We start from the raw sequence: 21,765 nt of genomic DNA, 5'->3' as shown, positions 1-21,765 counted from the left end.
GCGAAACGCATCCAACTCAGACAATTTAAAACACCAGAATCTCAACAACGAAACAATCAAACTAGAAATCAACACAATTGCCATAACAGAAAATCAAACTTGCATTAAAACCAGAGATTCTTCGGTAAAAACAGCGAACCGAGCTTCGAACAACGAAGCTCGGCAGAGTAAGTAAAATCCGGAAAGCGAAAGAGAAATTGTTTCTTCGCCCCAATTAAGAGCGGTGTTACACACTATCGAAAGCTAAGATGAAACCCCGGACGTGTGAACTGAAATCTCCGCAAATTAGTACCAAGTGTGTGTATGGAAAAATGAACTAAGCAACAAGCTGTGGTGAGGTCTCCACCGAGAAGATCCCTCCAGCTTGCATGCTTCTGCCTTTTATAGATGCGGACATAGCCCTCGAGTCTTCGTAGAAATCCCTATTCTACCCTTCAACTCTAGAGCTTCCTCCGTCGAGCAATTCTCTTCATAATCGTTCACTAAATCGCCATTTCCTCGACCCTGTGATTTTTTGGTCTTCTTTCCTGGATCTGGCGAATTCCTTCACACACCTGGCTTAAAACGTGCGTTAGCCCCAATAAAATCACGAATTAAGTCCCTAGACCCATGCATGAAATTAGCCTTATCAAACTGCTCACACTTAAACCATGATTGTCCTCAAGTATGAAAGACAAGAAAAAGAAATAAGGCAAATTTCAATGCACGGCCCCCCCCAAGTACGATTCCACAAACAAAACAGACTCCAAGACCTAGACAACTACAAACTAAAAAAAAAACGAGAACAAACATAACAGACAAGCATGAACTAGTTCGACTTTTAGGCGACCGTCCCCACAAGCTTGAGTCCTATCCGATCGTCTACATTCTCCAAATCTTCCCCATTTTCTCGTCCACTTCAAAACGGTTTGTCGGTTCGTCAAGAAACCCCCTTTGATTTCCCAGCGGTTAGGTTCGCTCGATCACTCATTCCTCACCAGGGATGTTAGGATCAAAACGCTCCTCAGTTAAAATTATACCACTGATGCGTTGGGTTATGAGAGTTCTCCCTTCTTGCTACAATCCTCCTTTTACTTTGAATTCCTGGGTCAGGTGACGATTGCTTCCTGCCTTTTAAGGATAACTTATATCGAATTTTCTCTTTCTTTTTTTTTTTTTTTTTTTTTTTTTAAACCCCTGGACTTCGTCCAGCTTATACCTCCTTTTCCCTGGACTTCGTCCAGCTTATACCTCCTTTCTCCTGGACTTCGTCCAGCTTATACCTCCTTTTCCCATTTTTTTCTCCTTTATTCTCTACTCCCTAAGCATCAAGTGGTAGCCCATTTTTATAAGTTAGCTCACAGTGTTTAGGCTTATAACTCACTCTTAATGTGGGGCTTCACAACTAGGTTATCTGAGGCTTTTTCCATCGTCCCAACTTCATCCAAACCATTCTGAATTTATTAGGAAAAAGGGGCATCAAAGTTGACATATATTCTCTCTTCAATCGCTCTTACTAAGGGAAACTTGCCTTATTATCTTACTAATTCATGCGAAACACGCAACCTAAAGACTCTAAGACACAAAAACAGAAGCTATACTTACTCCCCCCCTCCCACTTCACTCGAGCTTGTCCCCAAGCTTTCCTAGTGAAGGGGGGAAAAGAAGTAAGAACATCAGACAACAAAAACAAACAAACAAACACACAGACAAAACAAAACAAACTTCTTACTTAGACCGAACATCGTGCTAAGCGGGAGAAGAAACAACATACAACACAAAACATGCTATGACATAATACCCCCTTCTCACACTTAGACCAAAGATTGGGCTAAGTGTGGAAGGGTTCAACACATATATACAGAACGTAGCATGTTGGCAGGTAAAAATAAAAAAAAACGAAAGAATTTAAAAAAAAAAACGAAAAACAGAAAAGAAGAAGTTACTTAGGTTGGCGGGGAAATTTAATTCGGGGTCTGGCCCCCGCGGGAGCCAAACTTTGGTGGCACCGTCGGCTGGGTCACCTTTGCTTTCTTCCTAGCCGGCATCTCCGGCTTTTCTGGTCTGTCATCAGTAGGTCGGGGTATGGCTGTCCTTAGGATCACGGGTCTAGCGGAAGAGGGGGTGGTGTGAGGCCTCGGGCCTTGTGATGGCTTTTGCGCAGATACACTTCCTGGACCCGGCGTTGTAATGTCGCCGCTAGACCCAGGAAGAGTTCCCGAAGCGTCTGGGAATTTTCTGCGCAGCCATTTCAGCATGGTCGTCATTAAAGCAACACCTTCCGCCATCCCATTGGTTTGCTGATTTGACGAAGCCACCAAATCGGTGATGCGGCCCTTCAGGATTGCGGCCTCTTCCCTGCTTTTTCCGAATTTCCTTCGGATCTCGGTCATTTCTTTGCGGACCCCGTCTATTCCCTTCCGTACCTCCTCAACTTCTTTCTTAACTTCCATAACCATCAGCCTGACTTCGTCCACAGTGGCTTGATCCGTTACCTCCACCACATCGGGTTCCTGCTTGACTTGTGCCTCTGACTTACCGACCTCATAAAAACACACCTCCTTCCCTCGGGCGATCAGTAACCCCTTGTTGAAAAAAAAATCGAAATTGAAGACTTCCGGGGCTGAGCACATCTTTACTTCACGGCAGGCCTTGCTGATTTTAATCACCACGTTGCGCTTCAAATAGGCCCCGAGAAGATGGCACGTGTACAGATGCCTGGACGGGTTGGAGGTGACCTGATGGCAGGCTTGGGCTAACCAATAACCCAAATGAACTCGTACTCCTGTGGCCATGCACCACGTAAAATATAGGTCGGCGGTCGTCAGGGCGTTGTTGGCAGTGCCCATCAAGTTGTAGCTGACAAAAGTTTGGGCGAATCGCAGGACCCGATTCTCTATATGGTGTGCCTTTGAAAAACTTGTTTTAAATTGACCCACTCTTGGGTGAGTCAAGAACTCCCACGCACTTTGCGCTTTAAATCCTAGCGTCAACTTCGGCGGACCAACCATTCTTTCATTCCACAGGCCCTCATCATCTTCTGTCCTCGTTAGCAAGCCCATCCGCAAGGTCCACTCCCGGATACTCATCCTATGTTCTTCATTAAAAAGCCTGAAAGTTATGGATTCCGTATCCAAGTCGGCAGTGGATTTGAACCGGAATGTGGAGAAGAATTCACGGGCTGCGTCAACTGGAACTTCGAAAGTGCAGTGCTTCAGTAACCAATCAAAACCGATTGCATCTATATACCCCCTGAACTCATCGTTAGAGCTAATATGTTTGAGTTCCGCCGGGTGGTACATCTTTCCAGACTTCGCAACCTTTCCCTCAGCACTCTTCTCCTTGTATATGGCCGCACGTTTCAGATCGTCAAATTTTCTCATATCGTCCAGCAGTTCCTTTGTAATCCAAATTTCCGTCGGCTCAAAGTTCAGTACATCTGCCTCTTGGTCATCCTCTGAATCGCTGGACCTGGCAGGACTCTCGGGCTCTGCGGCGTATGGTACCTTGGCAGGTGGAGGAAGTGGGGAATCAGTAGATATCCCCCTCGCCTTCTCGGTCGAGGAGGAAGCAATTTGTTTTCCTTTCCTTTTCTTAGCCATCGCGCGGCGCCCCTCTTCTTCACTCTCCCTTCCACTCGGTCTGGGGGAGTCTCCCTGCTCAGACACGGCTGTCGCTAGGTCCAACGTTTCCTTATCCTTTTGTTGTGCGGATTCGTCAATGTCATCAAGAATACTTCGACGTGTCCGTCTCCTTGTTCCCCTTAGATTTAGCTGCGAATCGGCCTCCTCAGGGACCTCAGTTAGATCCACTATCATGTTGAGTCCTGCATCAACAGTTTCTTGAGCATCCTCAGAATTGAGTGCTCCACCTTCCTCTGCTAATAATGGGGTTGCCCCCGCGATATAAACAGGGGTTTCTAACCCCTTAAGATTTCCTTCAGGTTGGGCATCAGTGCCCACAGACTTGTCGGGAGTCCTTCCCGCAACAACATCTTCCTCAGCAATTTGGGCTTCATCGCCCCCAACTACTTCTAGGGTTTCCCCTTCCACATCCTTCTCAGAAATTAGGGCGGCTTCGCCCACTTGAACATCGTCACCATCAACAACGGCATCCCTCTCAACAGACGCCTTCAGAACAGGGGTTTCCCCCTCAACAACACTCTCCACTAAGTCCCCAGCAGAAATATCGGGGTTCACTCCCTCTGAAACACTATTACCTCCATCCTTTAAAACAAGGGTTTCCCTCGTAGAATCAGAATCTAACCTGGGTTCGCTTACGGCCAATAAATTCAGTCCCGCGGCCAGATCTGTCTCTACTTCGCGAATCTCCGCAAGGGTTGGTACTGGAACAGCGGGTACTGCATCGTCCTCCGGCTTGGTGGTGATGACTGGGACTGTGTCCTGTGCAGAGGTGGTTTCTTCTGGAATTATGGTAGCAGCCTCCGGTACGAGCTCGGGTACAGCAGTGGGTGGTGTCTCGACAGCCTCCGGTTGTGTCACGGTGGTTGTGGGACCGGCTGGCATGGTTTGTCCCATTGCGAACATCGCGAACGCCTGCATCGCTTTGTCGCCCCTCCAAACTTCTGAAATAGTTCATTCATGAACTCCGCCGCACTCTTCTCGGCGGATCCAGAGGCGCTGCTGGTTCCTTGTTTGTTATCCATGGGTATTCTGCAGAAATTTGTAAAGATCTTGGGCGAAATTTTGCAGATTAGGGTTAGAGAGAGAGAGAGAAATTTGGGGTTTTGATTTGAGAGAGAATATTTGGAGAGAGAATGAGTAAAGAGAAAATAAGAATGCCAAAACCGATCATAGTGTAGGCATGGGAGAGGACATTTTTCTTTTGCAGGCGGGTGCAGGTGGTGACGCTAGCGACCGTACGCCTCCCCATAAAGTGCCTTTTGAAAACCGAACCGGTGTCGACTCCCTCGGGCCTAGGATATGACAGCATCAAAATTCCTTCCCATAATTCTTTTTCCCACAATAAAATTCTTTTTCCCACAATTCCTTGCGCAAGTAAATTCCTTCTGAAAAACTAAAAGAAACATCAAACTAAAAAGAATGAAACGCCAAACCCCCCCGGGCCTAGGATATGACAGCATCAAAATCATTCCCGATGGGTCTGGTGTTTCGAAAATATTTTTGGAAATTTTTTTTAAAAGAAAGCAATTAAATATTTACAAAATTTGTTTTTAAGTGTTCTCAAAATTTCCTGGATTAGGGTATGGTCAAACTTTTAAGTGCTAGACCCAGGAGATATTCTAAGAACACTTCCTTCCTAGACTGGTTAGGTGATATCAAAGAGTGCGCGTAGTGGCACTTCGTCCACTACACACAACTCCGAGCTATCCCTAAAGACCTTTATCCTATGTCCATTGACAAGAAAGGGTATGGAATTTGGTGCACTTCCCTGGATTTCAACTGCTCCGTTTGCTCGAAGTCCCACGATGATGTAAGGCCCAATCCATTTAGACTTTAACTTTCCAGGCATCAACTTGAGCTTGGATTGAAACAAAAGGACTTTCTGTCCTACCCTGAGTTCCTTGCCCCGGAGATTTTTATCATGCCAAAGCTTAGTTTTTTCCTTATACCACATGGCAGATTCATAAGACTCAAGCCGTAACTCTTCCAGTTCCTGGAGCTGCATCTTCCTCTCTTCTTCACAAGCCTGCGGGTTCATGTTGATCTCTTTGACCGCCCAGTATGCTCTGTGTTCGATTCCCACGGGTAAGTGGCACATTTTTCCGAATACCAACCTATATGGTGACATACCAATAGGTGTCTTATAAGCTGTCCTATAAGCCCATAATGCATCATCCAGTCTCTTACTCCAATCCTTCCTAGACGGGTTCACCGTTTTTTCGAGAATGGCCTTTATCTCCCTATTTGATATTTCTGCCTGGCCGTTGGACTGAGGATGATAAGGTGTAGACAACCTATGGTGGACTCCGTATTTCTTCATGAGAGCCTCTATTGTACGGTTCTTAAAATGGGTTCCTTGGTCTGAGATGACAGCCCTAGGGATTCCGTACCTGTTGAAAATGTTAGATCGCAGAAATTTGGCTACTTCTACAGCTTCGCAGGAGGTCGTAGCTTTTGCCTCTATCCATTTCGAAACGTAGTCCACCGCCACAAGTATGTATGTATTCCCATATGAAGATGGAAATGGACCCATAAAGTCCATACCCCAAACATCGAAAATCTCACAAACAATCACCGGAACTTGTGGCATTTCGTCCCTTCTAGAAATTCCTCCGGTCTGCTGACACCTTTCGCAATTCTGGCAGAATTCGAATGCATCCTTGTGTAATATCGGCCAGTAGAAACCACTGTCTAAAACCTTCCTTGCAGTCTTCCTAGGTCCAAAGTGACCCCCACAAGCTAGAGCATGGCAATGATTCAGCACATCCCTTTGCTCCCACTCCGGAATGCATCTCCTAATTACCTGGTCAGCTCCCATTTTCCACAAATACGGATCGTCCCAAAAGTAGTATTTGGCTTCACTTTTTAATTTCATCTTCTGGGCCCGGGAAATTTCGTCGGAGCTGGGCACTTCTTTAGTGACCAAGTAATTTGCTAGGTCAGCGAACCATGGTTCTGCATTCGTCTGGCATTTCCCTTTTTCAGCACCTCCTGGACCTGTCGCTGCCATTACTTCTTCAAAATCGACAGGTCTAGGAGAATCGTTAAGATAATAAAGATGTTCTTCCGGGAACGCATCAGGTATTGCTTCATCCGTCTCACCTTGGTAAATGCGACTCAAGTGATCAGCCACCTTGTTCTCCGTTCCCTTCTTGTCTCTGACTTCCCAGTTAAACTCCTATAACAGTAACACCCAACGGATCAACCTTGGCTTAGACTCCTTTTTTGCCAGTAAGTATTTTATCGCAGCGTGATCTGTGAAGACTATCACCCTCGACCCGAGCAGATATGGTCGGAATTTTTCAAAAGAGTACACGACTGCCAACATTTACTTCTCCGTGGTGTCATAATTTTTCTGGGCTTGATTTAGCGTTTTTGACGCATAGAAAATTACGTAACTTTTTCCGTCAACTCTTTGACCTAGCACCGCCCCTACTGCATAGTCACTCGCATCGCACATGATTTCAAACGGCAAACCCCAATCAGGTGCTCTGATGATGGGGGCAGATACTAATCTGTCCTTCAGCAGCTGAAAAGCCTTAATGCACTCCTCATTAAAAACAAACTCAACATCGTTGTGCAACAGATGAGTGAGTGGCTGAGCAATTTTGGCAAAATCCTTTATGAATCTCCTGTAGAACCCTGCGTGACCTAGGAATCCCCTTACCTCCTTTTGATTTATCGGGTGGGGCAGTTTTGATATCACGTCCACTTTTGCTTGGTCCACCTGTATGCCCTTTTCCGATACTACATGCCCCAGGACAATTCCTTCAGGGACCATGAAGTGGCATTTCTCGAAATTCAAGACCAAGTGCTTCTCTTGACATCTTTTCAGTACTACATCCAAGCTCGCCAGACATGAATCAAATGAATCCCCGTATACAGTGAAGTCATCCATAAAGATCTCAATGCAATCTTCCAGCAGGTCTGAGAAAATACTCATCATACACCGTTGAAAAGTGCCTGGTGCATTGCAAAGGCCAAACGGCATTCTCCGATATGCATACGTTCCGAACGGACACGTGAAAGTTGTCTTCTCCTGGTCCTCGGGGTCCACGTAAATTTGGAAATACCCACTGTATCCGTCCAAGAAACAGAAATATTGCTTGCCTGCTAATCTCTCCAGCATCTGGTCGATGAACGGAAGGGGAAAATGGTCTTTCTTGGTTGCCTCGTTCAATTTTCTGTAGTCAATGCACATCCTCCAACCGGTGACTAGCCTGGTCGGTACCAACTCATTCTTGTCGTTCCTAACAACCTGGATTCCCGACTTTTTGGGTACCATATGTACTGAGCTAACCCATTCACTGTCTGGTATGGAATAAATGATTCCTAGGGATAGCAGCTTCAAGACCTCCTTCAATACCTCTTCCCTCATATTGGGATTCAATTTGCGTTGAGGGTCTCTGCAGGGTTTCGCTCCTTCATTTAGTCGAATGTGATGCATGCACAGATCAGGGCTAATCCCCACCAAGTCAGAAAGTGTCCAACCAATAGCGTTCTTGTTCCTTCGGATGACTTTCAGCAGCTCCTCTTCCTGTTCCTTGATCAAGTTGCTGTTGATAATCACCGGAAAAGTCTCATTCGCCTCAAGGTAAGCATACTTTAGGCCTGGCGGAAGTGTTTTCAACTCCTTCTTGGGAACATCTTTTTCCTGAGGCAAGGGGTTCTTTTCTACTGTTCCAGTCGTCGTCCCCTTAGTCGATCCAGGAAGATCTTCCTTGCTTGCCCCATAAAGTGTCTCCCTCGATCTGGTTAGCTCGGGCTTGGTGCAAAACTCCAGAATTGCTTCTGCTAGCTCTTCATCTGACAACTTGCTCGTATTCATTGCTTGGCACCAACTGGCCACTTCCCTATCAACAGCATGACTCATCTCTGAGTTCTCAATCTGTCCCTGCATTAATTCGGTCTCGAGGTATTCCTGGACCAAGGGGTTAATGACATCTACAGAATGCAAATTTTCAACATCAAGTGGCTTCTTCATTGCCTCATCTATGCTGAATGTATATTTATCCCCATTGTAATCGAGACAGATAGTACCATCAAAGACATCAATGATAGTCTTAGCAGTTCGCAAGAAAGGTCTCCCCAATAATACTCCGCCAGACTCTACAGACTCATTATCGCTCATCTTAATCACATGGAAGTCAGCCGGGTACAGGAAGTCGTGTACCTTGACTATTACGTTCTCGAGCACTCCTTCAGGGCAGATGCATGACCTGTCCGCCAATTGGATCACAACCTTCGTATCCACCATACCTACTCCCACTAACCTCTTGTATATGGACAGGGGTAACACATTTATGGATGCTCCCAAGTCACACATAGCTTGCTCAATTTTTACATCGCCGATAGAAATGGGCAAAGTGAACATACCTGGGTCATTGCATTTCGAGGGCATCCTCCGCTTCTGAATCACCGCGGACACATTCTCGCCTATCAAGATTTTTCCACTAGGTCGAGCCTTCCCAGCTATAAACTCCTTGATGAACTTGCTGAAAACTGGCATTTTCAAAGCCTGTAAGAAGGGTAGATTTATCTCCAGTTTCCCGAAAATATCCATAAGATCCACTGGCTCATCCTTCTTTTTCTTTGCCTCTCCTCGGTTCGGGAAAGGTTTTGGTCGTTTTCCGGTTCCGGAACATTCACCTGCTGAAGATTTATCAACTCCTCTGTTCTCTACCAATTCCGGCTCTGGATCTAGGAAAAAGGGTTCGATTGTCCTGGGCAACTGTTTCTATAAATCTCCTGCCCGAAGTTCATCTCTAACCGCAGGGTTGCTCTCAACCGAGTCCCTTGATTCAGTGGTTGTATCCTCTATTCCCTTATCCTTAATAGGGGTCGTGACCTCTCCGTACCTCATGACCGGCCCTTCGTACTCCTTCCCAGATCTTAGTGTGATCTGGCTAATATTGGCTCTGTCAGGTGGTCTTACCGATGCAGGAATGTTGCCCTCGTTTCCCCGCATATCACTCAAGGAAGTAGCTATTTGAGACAACTGTTTGGCCAACATATCCATTGCCGCCTTCTGTTCTTGCTGCGCATCCTGAAGCTTGTGAACCACATCATTGTTCGACTGTAAATTGTTCTGAATGTGCTGCTGGGAACTGACGAGGTCGTGAACCATCTCATCAAGGTTCCTTGGTCTAGAGCTTGGCTGACTGGGACCTGGCCCTATATTCTGGATTGTTCCACTTCCTTGGCCTGGGCGAATGTGCCCTTGACCTCTTGGATTGTTGTTGAAATTACTTCCTTGACCTGGGTAAGGTGCTTTGGCATTCCTTTGATGTGGTGGTACATAAGAGTTCCCTTGATAATTCTGATTCTTGTCTCCCCAGGTCGAGTGATCTCCTTAGTTACGGTTATTCCAATTTCCTTGCCCCTCATGATTTCTCCAGTTACCCAGCCTCTCGGGCTGCGGTGCGGACTGTATACTCAATTGGGGTGCTGGCTGGCTTTGCTCATTTTCAGCCCATCTAAAGTTCGGGTGATTTCTCCAGGGTGCATCTCTTTGTCTTCCTTGGTTCCAACTTCCATCAGGATTCCAACTTCCCATCGCGTTCGCCTGGGCCTGGTAATCACCTTCATGAGGTCCGTAATATTGCTGGAGTTGATTATCTCCTGGACCTAACATCTTAGCCGTTTCCTTTAGTGCGGTTGTATTAGTCCTTTCGATAGCATTCAGCAAGGCTTTCTCCAGCCTATCAATCCTTGCTTCAACTTTGTCATCCTCCAGCTCCCTCAATGCATTCGCAGAGCCTCTTCTCACAGCATTCCTCGTGCTGTCATACGCCTTCTTGGCGTCGATTAATCTTCCCAAAATCTCTCTTGCCTCGCTTCCTCTCTTCCTTGTAAAATTCCCCCCGCTCGAGGAGTTCATCAAATCCTTAGACTCGGGAGTTGCCCCTTCATAAAACAGAGAGTATGTCTCCGTCTCTATCATCCGATGATTCGGGCACGCGTCCAGCAATCCCTTGAACCTTGACCAGTATTGGCTCAATGACTCATCGTAATCCTGCTTGCATTCCACTATCTCCTTCTTCAGAGCGTTCGTCTTGTTGGATGGAAAGAAGTAATCTAGGAACTCCAATTTAAAGTCCCTCCAGGTGCGGATAGAATCAGGGGGTAATCTCAACAACCATGTATTTGCCTCCCCCTTTAGAGTGAAAGGAATCGCGCGCAAGCGATAGTCCTCTTCTGTCGCATCATTAGGCCTCTTTTGAATGCCACACAACTTGCTAAACTCGTTCAAAAACTCGTACGGGCATTCACTCCTTCGCCCAGAAAATGTTGGCAAGACGCCTAACACATTCGTTTTGATCTCAATAGATTTCTGACGTGGGTTCATCACTATTGCATGCGCTGGCTCTCCATCGAGATGAGCCGTTAGTGACCCTATTTCTGGATCTGGGTCTGCTACGTGCGCCATCTCAACTTCCTCTTCCTCCCCTGTTTCCGACTCTGTTTCTGATTTTGGTGGGGACTCCGGATCCTTTCGTCCTGAAGATTCCCAGGATTCGTCACTCAAAAACTCAGTCGGGAACGGATCTCCCGTCGTGAACCCTGATCTGGTAGTTACGGTGGAGGCTGTATCCTTGATCTTCCAAACGGACTGACCGTGTTTCCAACCAGACGAGTTACTCCGGTAGAAGCTCCTGCTCATGCACTACAAAGAAAACGAAAAAAAAACAGTAAATTAAAATTATTCGTACCAACTACTCTAGGCACTAACACAAAGTACGCCATCCATCCCCGGCAACGGCGCCATTTGGAAGGGGGGGAGAAGATTCAGAGAGACGCTCTTTCGTACGTATGCACAGAAATTGATCAATGCAAGCGCTCGGTCAAGACACCATGCTTCTTAAGTCCACTGGAGCACAGGGTCCAGGAACTCAAGAGAACATACAGTGCTTTAGTCGTTGGACACTCTCAACTCCCCTTTCAAAAAATAATATAAATCCCTCAACCCGAATACTATGAATTAGTATAGGGAAGTGGGGTCGATCCCACAAAGATGGACTCGCAAAGTAGTGCTCAGAGGCTTTGGACAAACAAATGGCTGCTGCCACGCAAAAGGGTTGAGAATTTTAAACTAACTCTAGACCTAGGCAGGAAATGTAAATGCTAGACCTAGGACATGTTAACTTGTAAATTCAGACTTCGACAGCAAGAAACATAACCACTTCCTGGACAGTGTAAACAACTACCTAATCTAGCTAAACAGAATATAACTGAAAGTGGGGACCATCATTCAAAAAGTGGCAAGTACAGAAAGGACTGCAGACAACAAACTTTGACGCTAGCTCGTAGCACAATGCATCCTCTCAGCTGGATTAAACTTGCAGATGAACAAAACAGAACACAAAGCGAGATTCGAACAGAATATAGAAATTTGCTCGTCGGAAACTTGCCACAAAATGGAAACACATCAGATCTGCGTACACTAGACGGAATGAAAGAAAAACACGTAAACTAGGCATAAAAATCAGATCGAAACTACTTCAGATTCACGCCGGAATACTTGATCCACTCCGGATCCAAGACATCCGAACTCAACAACAAACAAATTCAGCAGATCAAACACGGATTCCTCTACAATCCAACTCCAATCTCCCAGATCTGACCATTAACCTGCAATGACTCAAAAACAGCTGCGAAACGCATCCAACTCAGACAATTTAAAACACCAAAATCTCAACAACGAAACAATCAAACTAGAAATCAACACAATTGCCATAACAGAAAATCAAACTTGCATTAAAACCAGAGATTCTTCGGTAAAAACAGCGAACCGAGCTTCGAACAACGAAGCTCGGCAGAGTAAGTAAAATCCGGAAAGCGAAAGAGAAATTGTTTCTTCGCCCCAAATAAGAGCGGTGTTACACACTATCGAAAGCTAAGATGAAACCCCGGACGTGTGAACTGAAATCTCCGGAAATTAGTACCAAGTGTGTGTATGGAAAAATGAACTAAGCAACAGGCTGTGGTGAGGTCTCCACTGAGAAGATCCCTCCAGCTTGCATGCTTCTGCCTTTTATAGATGCGGACATAGCCCTCGAGTCTTCGTAGAAATCCCTATTCTACCCTTCAACTCTAGAGCTTCCTCCGTCGAGCAATTCTCTTCATAATCGTTCACTAAATCGCCATTTCCTCGACCCTGTGATTTTTTGGTCTTCTTTCCTGGATCTGGCGAATTCCTTCACATACCTGGCTTAAAACGTGCGTTAGCCCCAATAAAATCACGAATTAAGTCCCTAGACCCATGCATGAAATTAGCCTTATCAAACTGCTCACACTTAAACCATGCTTGTCCTCAAGTATGAAAGACAAGAAAAAGAAATAAGGCAAATTTCAATGCACGCCCCCCCCCCAAGTACGATTCCACAAACAAAACAGACTCCTAGACCTAGACAACTACAAACTAAAAAAAAACGAGAACAAACATAACAGACAAGCATGAACTAGTTCGACTTTTAGGCGACCGTCCCCACAAGCTTGAGTCCTATCCGATCGTCTACATTCTCCAAATCTTCCCCCTTTTCTCGTCCACTTCAAAACGGTTTGTCGGTTCGTCACGAAACCCCCTTTGATTTCCCAGCGGTTAGGTTCGCTCGATCACTCATTCCTCACCAGGGATGTTAGGATCAAAACGCTCCTCAGTTAAAATTATACCACTGATGCGTTGGGTTATGAGAGTTCTCCCTTCTTGCTACAATCCTCCTTTTACTTTGAATTCCTGGGTCAGGTGACGATTGCTTCCTGCCTTTTAAGGATAACTTATATCGAATTTTCTCTTTCTTTTTTTTTTTTTTTTTTTTTAAACCCCTGGACTTCGTCCAGCTTATACCTCCTTTTCCCTGGACTTCGTCCAGCTTATACCTCATTTCTCCTGGACTTCGTCCAGCTTATACCTCCTTTTCCCATTTTTTTCTCCTTTATTCTCTACTCCCTAAGCATCAAGTGGTAGCCCATTTTTATAAGTTAGCTCACAGTGTTTAGGCTTATAACTCACTCTTAATGTGGGGCTTCACAACTAGGTTATCTGAGGCTTTTTCCATCGTCCCAACTTCATCCAAACCATTCTGAATTTATTAGGAAAAAGGGGCATCAAAGTTGACATATATTCTCTCTTCAATCGCTCTTACTAAGTGAAACTTGCCTTATTATCTTACTAATTCATGCGAAACACGCAACCTAAAGACTCTAAGACACAAAAATAGAAGCTATACTTACTCCCCCCCCCCTCCCACTTCACTCGAGCTTGTCCCCAAGCTTTCCTAGTGAAGGGGGGAAAAGAAGTAAGAACATCAGACAACAAAAACAAACAAACAAACACACAGACAAAACAAAACAAACTTCTTACTTAGACCGAACATCGTGCTAAGCGGGAGAAGAAACAACATACAACACAAAACATGCTATGACATAATACCCTCTTCTCACACTTAGACCAAAGATTGGGCTAAGTGTGGAAGGGTTCAACACATATATACAGAACGTAGCATGTTGGCAGGTAAAATTAAAAAAAACGAAAGAATTTAAAAAAAAAACGAAAAACAGAAAAGAAGAAGTTACTTGGGTACGCGGGGAAATTTAATTCGGGGTCTGGCCCCCGCGGGAGCCAAACTTTGGTGGCACCGTCGGCTGGGTCACCTTTGCTTTCTTCCTGGCCGGCATCTCCGGCTTTTCTGGTCTGTCATCAGTAGGTCGGGGTATGGCTGTCCTTAGGATCACGGGTCTAGCGGAAGAGGGGGTGGTGTGAGGCCTCGGGCCTTGTGATGGCTTTTGCGCAGATACACTTCCTGGACCCGGCGTTGTAATGTCGCCGCTAGACCCAGGAAGAGTTCCCGAAGCGTCTGGGAATTTTCCGCGCAGCCATTTCAGCATGGTCGTCATTAAAGCAACACCTTCCGCCATCCCGTTGGTTTGCTGATTTGAGGAAGCCACCAAATCGGTGATGCGGCCCTTCAGGATTGCGGCCTCTTCCCTGCTTTTTCCGAATTCCCTTCGGATCTCGGTCATTTCTTTGCGGACCCCGTCTATTCCCTTCCGTACCTCCTCAACTTCTTTCTTAACTTCCATAACCATCAGCCTGACTTCGTCCACAGTGGCTTGATCCGTTACCTCCACCACATCGGGTTCCTGCTTGACTTGTGCCTCTGACTTACCGACCTCGTAAAAACACACCTCCTTCCCTCGGGCGATCAGTAACCCCTTGTTGAAAAAAAAGTCGAAATTGAAGACTTCCGGGGCTGAGCACATCTTTACTTCACGGCAGGCCTTGCTGATTTTAATCACCACGTTGCGCTTCAAATAGGCCCCGAGAAGATGGCACGTGTACAGATGCCTGGACGGGTTGGAGGTGACCTGATGGCAGGCTTGGGCTAACCAATAACCCAAATGAACTCGTACTCCTGTGGCCATGCACCACGTAAAATATAGGTCGGCGGTCGTCAGGGCGTTGTTGGCAGTGCCCATCAAGTTGTAGCTGACAAAAGTTTGGGCGAATCGCAGGACCCGATTCTCTATATGGTGTGCCTTTGAAAAACTTGTTTTAAATTGACCCACTCTTGGGTGAGTCAAGACCTCCCACGCACTTTGCGCTTTAAATCCTAGCGTCAACTTCGGCGGACCAACCATTCTTTCGTTCCACAGGCCCTCATCATCTTCTGTCCTCGTTAGCAAGCCCATCCGCAAGGTTCACTCCCGGATACTCATCCTATGTTCTTCATTAAAAAGCCTGAAAGTTATGGATTCCGTATCCAAGTCGGCAGTGGATTTGAACCGGAATGTGGAGAAGAATTCACGGGCCGCGTCAACTGGAACTTCGAAAGGGCAGTGCTTCAGTAACAATCAAAACCGATTGCATCTATATACCCCTTGAACTCATCGTTAGAGCTAATATGTTTGAGTTCCGCCGGGTGGTACATCTTTCCAGACTTCGCAACCTTTCCCTCAGCACTCTTCTCCTTGTATATGGCCGCACGTTTCGGATCGTCAAATTTTCTCATATCGTCCAGCAGTTCCTTTGTAATCCAAATTTCCGTCGGCTCAAAGTTCAGTACATCTGCCTCTTGGTCCTCCTCTGAATCGCTGGACCTGGCAGGACTCTCGGGCTCTGCGGCGTATGGTACCTTGGCAGGTGGAGGAAGTGGGGAATCAGTAGATATCCCCCTCGCCTTCTCGGTCGAGGAGGAAGCAATTTGTTTACCTTTCCTTTTCTTAGCCATCGCGCGGCGCCCCTCTTCTTCACTCTCCCTTCCACTCGGTCTGGGGGAGTCTCCCTGCTCAGACACGGCTGTCGCTAGGTCCAGCGTTTCCTTATCCTTTTGTTGTGCGGATTCGTCAATGTCATCAAGAATACTTCGACGTGTCCGTCTCCTTGTTCCCCTTAGATTTAGCTGCGAATCGGCCTCCTCAGGGACCTCAGTTAGATCCACTATCATGTTGAGTCCTGCATCAACAGTTTCTTGAGCATCCTCAGAATCGAGTGCTCCACCTTCCTCTGCTAATAATGGGGTTGCCCCCGCGATATAAACAGGGGTTTCTAACCCCTTAAGATTTCCTTCAGGTTGGGCATCAGTGCCCACAGACTTGTCGGGAGTCCTTCCCGCAACAACATCTTCCTCAGCAATTTGGGCTTCATCGCCCCCAACTACTTCTAGGGTTTCCCCTTCCACATCCTTCTCAGAAATTAGGGCGGCTTCGCCCACTTGAACATCGTCACCATCAACAACGGCATCCCTCTCAACAGACGCCTTCAGAACAGGGGTTTCCCCCTCAACAACACTCTCCACTAAGTCCCCAGCAGAAATATCGGGGTTCACTCCCTCTGAAACACTATTACCTCCATCCTTTAAAACAGGGGTTTCCCTCGTAGAATCAGAATCTAACCTGGGTTCGCTTACGGCCAATAAATTCAGTCCCGCGGCCAGATCTGTCTCTACTTCGCGAATCTCCGCAAGGGTTGGTACTGGAACAGCGGGTACTGCATCGTCCTCCGGCTTGGTGGTGATGACTGGGACTGTGTCCTGTGCAGAGGTGGTTTCTTCTGGAATTATGGTAGCAGCCTCCGGTACGAGCTCGGGTACAGCAGTGGGTGGTGTCTCGACAGCCTCCGGTTGTGTCACGGTGGTTGTGGGACCGGCTGGCATGGTTTGTCCCATTGCGAACATCGCGAACGCCTGCATCGCTTTGTCGGCCCCTCCAAACTTCTGAAATAGTTCATTCATGAACTCCGCCGCACTCTTCTCGGCGGATCCAGAGGCACTGCTGGTTCCTTGTTTGTTATCCATGGGTATTCTGCAGAAATTTGTAAAGATCTTGGGCGAAATTTTGCAGATTAGGGTTAGAGAGAGAGAGAGAAATTTGGGGTTTTGATTTGAGAGAGAATATTTGGAGAGAGAATGAGTAAAGAGAAAATAAGAATGCCAAAACCGATCATAATGTAGGCATGGGAGAGGACGCCATTTGGAAGGGGGGGAGAGATTCATAGAGAGACGCTCTTTCGTACGTATGCACAGAAATTGATCAATGCAAGCGCTCGGTCAAGACACCATGCTTCTTAAGTCCACTGGAGCACAGGGTCCAGGAACTCAAGAGAACATACAGTGCTTTAGTCGTTGGACACTCTCAACTCCCCTTTCAAAAAATAATATAAATCCCTCAACCCGAATACTATGAATTAGTATAGGGAAGTGGGGTCGATCCCACAGAGATGGACTCGCAAAGTAGTGCTCAGAGGCTTTGGACAAACAAATGGCTGCTGCCACGCAAAAGGGTTGAGAATTTTAAACTAACTCTAGACCTAGGCAGGAAATGTAAATGCTAGACCTAGGACATGTTAACTTGTAAATTCAGACTTCGACAGCAAGAAACATAACCACTTCCTGGACAGTGTAAACAACTACCTAATCTAGCTAAACAGAATATAACTGAAAGTGGGGACCATCATTCAAAAAGTGGCAAGTACAGAAAGGACTGCAGACAACAAACTTTGACGCTAGCTCGTAGCACAATGCATCCTCTCAGCTGGATTAAACTTGCAGATGAACAAAACAGAACACAAAGCGAGATTCGAACAGAATATAGAAATTTGCTCGTCGGAAACTTGCCACAAAATGGAAACACATCAGATCTGCGTACACTAGACGGAATGAAAGAAAAACACGTAAACTAGGCATAAAAATCAGATCGAAACTACTTCAGATTCACGCCGGAATACTTGATCCACTCCGGATCCAAGACATCCGAACTCAACAACAAACAAATTCAGCAGATCAAACACGGATTCCTCTACAATCCAACTCCAATCTCCCAGATCTGACCATTAACCTGCAATGACTCAAAAACAGCTGCGAAACGCATCCAACTCAGACAATTTAAAACACCAGAATCTCAACAACGAAACAATCAAACTAGAAATCAACACAATTGCCATAACAGAAAATCAAACTTGCATTAAAACCAGAGATTCTTCGGTAAAAACAGCAAACCGAGCTTCGAACAACGAAGCTCGGCAGAGTAAGTAAAATCCGGAAAGCGAAAGAGAAATTGTTTCTTCGCCCCAATTAAGAGCGGTGTTACACACTATCGAAAGCTAAGATGAAACCCCGGACCTGTGAACTGAAATCTCCGCAAATTAGTACCAAGTGTGTGTATGGAAAAATGAACTAAGCAACAGGCTGTGGTGAGGTCTCCACCGAGAAGATCCCTCCAGCTTGCATGCTTCTGCCTTTTATAGATGCGGACATAGCCCTCGAGTCTTCGTAGAAATCCCTATTCTACCCTTCAACTCTAGAGCTTCCTCCGTCGAGCAATTCTCTTCATAATCGTTCACTAAATCGCCATTTCCTCGACCCTGTGATTTTTTGGTCTTCTTTCCTGGATCTGGCAAATTCCTTCACACACCTGGCTTAAAACGTGCGTTAGCCCCAATAAAATCACGAATTAAGTCCCTAGACCCATGCATGAAATTAGCCTTATCAATGATGCAACGGCCTGAGATTGGGGAGGATCATTTCCCGGGACGCACAGACTCCGGATGGAGCTAGCCCCAAGCCAGACATCATCCCAGAAGCTGATCTTCCCCTCACCCAAGGACCAACGAATATACTCATGCATGCATGACCAAATACGACGCAAATGACGCCAAGTAGGACTATCATGTGACCAACAAGGGGATGTATGCAAATGACAATAGAGGATACTGTACTTCTGGGTCATGAACTGGGCCCAGAGAGAGTCCTGAGCTAGCAGTCGCCATTCGCCAAATAGAAGTGCGTCTTCCCATTGTTCACCAGCTGCCCAGACACGGCTATGTAATGATCCAGGCATCCAACCAACTTCTCCACCGCTTCTCTATGAGCCCTCCAGAAAATGATGATGTCATCCGCATAGGAGAGGTGAGTGATAACGGGGGCCTTTTTCCGACATCTATAGACCATCTCTCTATCCCCCTTGATCAATCTGTCAAGACATCTCGATAAGTAGTCTGCCGCCAACACAAAAAGGGAAGGTGATAAGGGGTCTCCTTGCCTCAGCCCCCTGGATGACTGAAAGAAGCCTACCGGGCCACCGTTCACCAGGACAGAAAACCAACATGACGAGATGCATCTCCTGATCATATCCACCCAGGTATGTGAGAATCCCATTGTTTCCAAAACCTTGAGTAGGAACGGCCATTGGACTCTATCATATGCCTTTGCCATGTCCAGCTTGAGAGCCTGATTGGGCGATCTCCCTCTACTCGAGAGCTCCTTCCCCATGTCATGTATCAACTCTTGAGCCAGAAGAGCATTGTTGCTAAGCAGGCGGCCCTTGATGAACCCACTCTGATTCGGTGCATGACAAGGGGTAGTAGAGGTGCAAGTCTCAAGGTAAGGATCTTTGTGATGATCTTGTTCGTAACATTGCAGAGGCTGATCGGTTTAAAATCTCCCCACGTGACCGGCTTAGGCTTCTTCGGAATAAGGACGACCATGGACGCCGTGATGTTTCGAGGCATATAAGCCCCACTGAAGAAGTCTCCCACAGCTGCAATCACATCCCTCCTAACAGTGTCCCAGCATAACTGAAAGAACAACGAAGTGAACCCATCCGGCCCGGACACACTATCACCACTGATCCCAAACACTGCATCTTTAACCTCCTTATCTTGCAGCGGCGAACACAGCGCCTCATGATCAACTAAGTCTGGAAGTGTATGGATAAGAGATAAGTCGGGCTTTGCATGGCCCCCCATGTCCGATGTCAGAAGCTGCTGAAAGAAGGCTGCCGCCGACTCCCTTATCTCTGTCTCTTCCGTCAGTGCCTGCCCCCCAAACTTGACCATATGTATACTCGACTTCACTCTCTTCTGTCTGACCCATCCATGAAAGAATTTGGAGTTCCTTTCCCCATCAACAGCCCATCTAATCGCAGCCTTTTGCCTCCAAAATTGTTCCTCCATCTACGCCGTGATGATGAGCTCTGCAGACACTCTACTGAATTCAGCTCTATGTGCAGGATCGGGTCAGTATCATATAGAATCTGTACCTCAAGAACTGTCTACTCTGCCTTCTTTAGGTTCTGGATGATGTTGCCAAAAACCTCTCTGTTCCAAACATTTAAGAACTTCTTGGCCTTGATAAGCTTGAGCTGGAGGTTCATCATGCCATTGTATCCTGTCTCTGCCTCCCAGATTCTGGCAATCTCGCCCCTAAAAGTCTCATGTCTCACCCACATATTCTGAAATCTGAAAGCCGGTCTAGTGGTCTGGACAGAAAACTGACATCTCACCAAAAGTGGTGCGTGATCAGAGCTGAATCTCGCCAAATGTGTCACTCGGGTCGTGGCAAAAACTGGTGTCCAATGCTCTGCAGTCAAGATGCGGTTCAGTCTCTCCCAAAGCCCCCCTTTTGCCATGTGAAGATCGGACCATCAAAACCCGGGTCAATGAGCTGGCACTCGGCAAACTCCATCATATCTCTGTGTCTGTCTGTGTCACTCCCCTGCCTCTCTTCATTGGTCAGGAACATGTTGAAGTCTCATCCCACTAGCCACAGTCTGCCCTCCACAGCCAGCGAGATGTCCCCCAACTTTTCCCAAAGTGTGTGTCTTATCTCTCTCGTATGCCGCCCATAGACTATGGTGATGTAGATCGGGAATGGAAAGACTGCGGCAGAGACCTTAACGTGTAAAGCCTGTCTGGAGTCATCAACCACTTCCACTGTCCAATCTTCATAGGCAAGAATTCAAATGTGACCACTTTCATTAGATCCTACAAACCGAAGGCCTTGGAAGTTCCTTCCTAAAGCTGGCGGTGTCCTTTGTGGTTCAATCACTGCTGCAAACAAAATCTTGTGTTCCCGAATTAGGTATCTCAGATGTCTCTTAGTGCGGGCATTCGCCACACCCTGCGCGTTCCACACTAGAAACTGGCTCGTCATGAGGAAACAAATCAGTTTGTGCGCGAGGTAGAAGCCCTCGCTTTCTTCATCGGTGCTTTAATCACAGGGCGTCAATCCCCATTGCTGGTGATCTCCATCGGCAGGCTCCCATTTCTGGCAGCCTCAATCTGTACACCCTTTGCCCTTCTAGCCTAGTGAATAATCTGAGCATCCGCGGTCCCATCGTGCAGGACCAAGGCCATAGACGACTCTGTATCAAGCTCATCATCCTCCAGAATGTTGAAACTGTTATTATGAACGCTGAGTCCCATATAAGTCTCCAGGTTAGGGCTACGGCTCCCTCTAAAGGTGGGTGAGAGTGATCTCGGTTTGCTCTGTGACTTCCCCCATAATAAGTCTCAAACTCCGAGCCCTCGGTCTCTGACATGGCTCGACCCTCAATCACCTCTAGCCTCCTCAACCTTCTTCTCTCTCTGTATCTGGCTCTGCTCTCTGGACTTCTCTTCTTCTTTTTCTTCCCTTTTTCAGATGGATGCTGGTCAACCATGCCCGAGTTTGGAGCAAGAAGAGGCTCACGAATCTGTAGGCTGGTGTCAGGGTTGTTTCCATTTCGGTTGCTACTGCCCTGTATTCATACCTTGGTGCCAAAACTCCCTTATTCTGTCATTGTACCGCTGGGTCCCTCAGAACACTGCCTTTCTTACCTACACGATTCCAACCTGACTCTGTCTCTCTTTGCACGACTGGTTGCT

The 21,765-nt window shown here is 46.7% G+C and overlaps 1 protein-coding gene across 1 annotated transcript; it reads right to left on the bottom strand.

The window, feature by feature from the left end:
* Positions 1-4,637: 4,637 nt before the first annotated feature.
* Positions 4,638-16,813, bottom strand: LOC121766843. The gene is made up of 8 exons (XM_042163079.1): positions 16,471-16,813; positions 16,049-16,128; positions 15,572-15,949; positions 8,159-8,319; positions 7,449-7,711; positions 6,822-6,878; positions 5,794-6,362; positions 4,638-4,652 (listed from the first exon to the last, which is right to left on the bottom strand). Exons 1-8 carry the CDS (start codon positions 16,811-16,813, stop codon positions 4,638-4,640), a joined length of 1,866 nt encoding a protein of 621 aa, XP_042019013.1.
* Positions 16,814-21,765: the final 4,952 nt, after the last annotated feature.

This window comes from Salvia splendens, chromosome 15 (assembly GCF_004379255.2).
Source record: "Salvia splendens isolate huo1 chromosome 15, SspV2, whole genome shotgun sequence".
Lineage (NCBI taxonomy): Eukaryota > Viridiplantae > Streptophyta > Magnoliopsida > Lamiales > Lamiaceae > Salvia > Salvia splendens.
The sequence above is the reverse complement of the archived record's forward strand: the minus strand, read 5'-3'. Positions and strand labels throughout refer to the sequence as shown.

Bases quoted from the DNA above. Each gene is read 5' to 3' on its own strand.
- LOC121766843 (XM_042163079.1), bottom strand. From the start codon at position 16,813: ATGCAGGCGTTCGCGATGTTCGCAATGGGACAAACCATGCCAGCCGGT. The intron at 16,129-16,470 runs GTAATAGTGTTT...CATTATTAGCAG, and splicing joins CCCTGTTTTAAAGGATGGAG to AGGAAGGTGGAGCACTCGAT. The intron at 7,712-8,158 runs AGAGGAGCTGCT...TTTCTGTTTCTT, and splicing joins AACTTGATCAAGGAACAGGA to GGACGGATACAGTGGGTATT.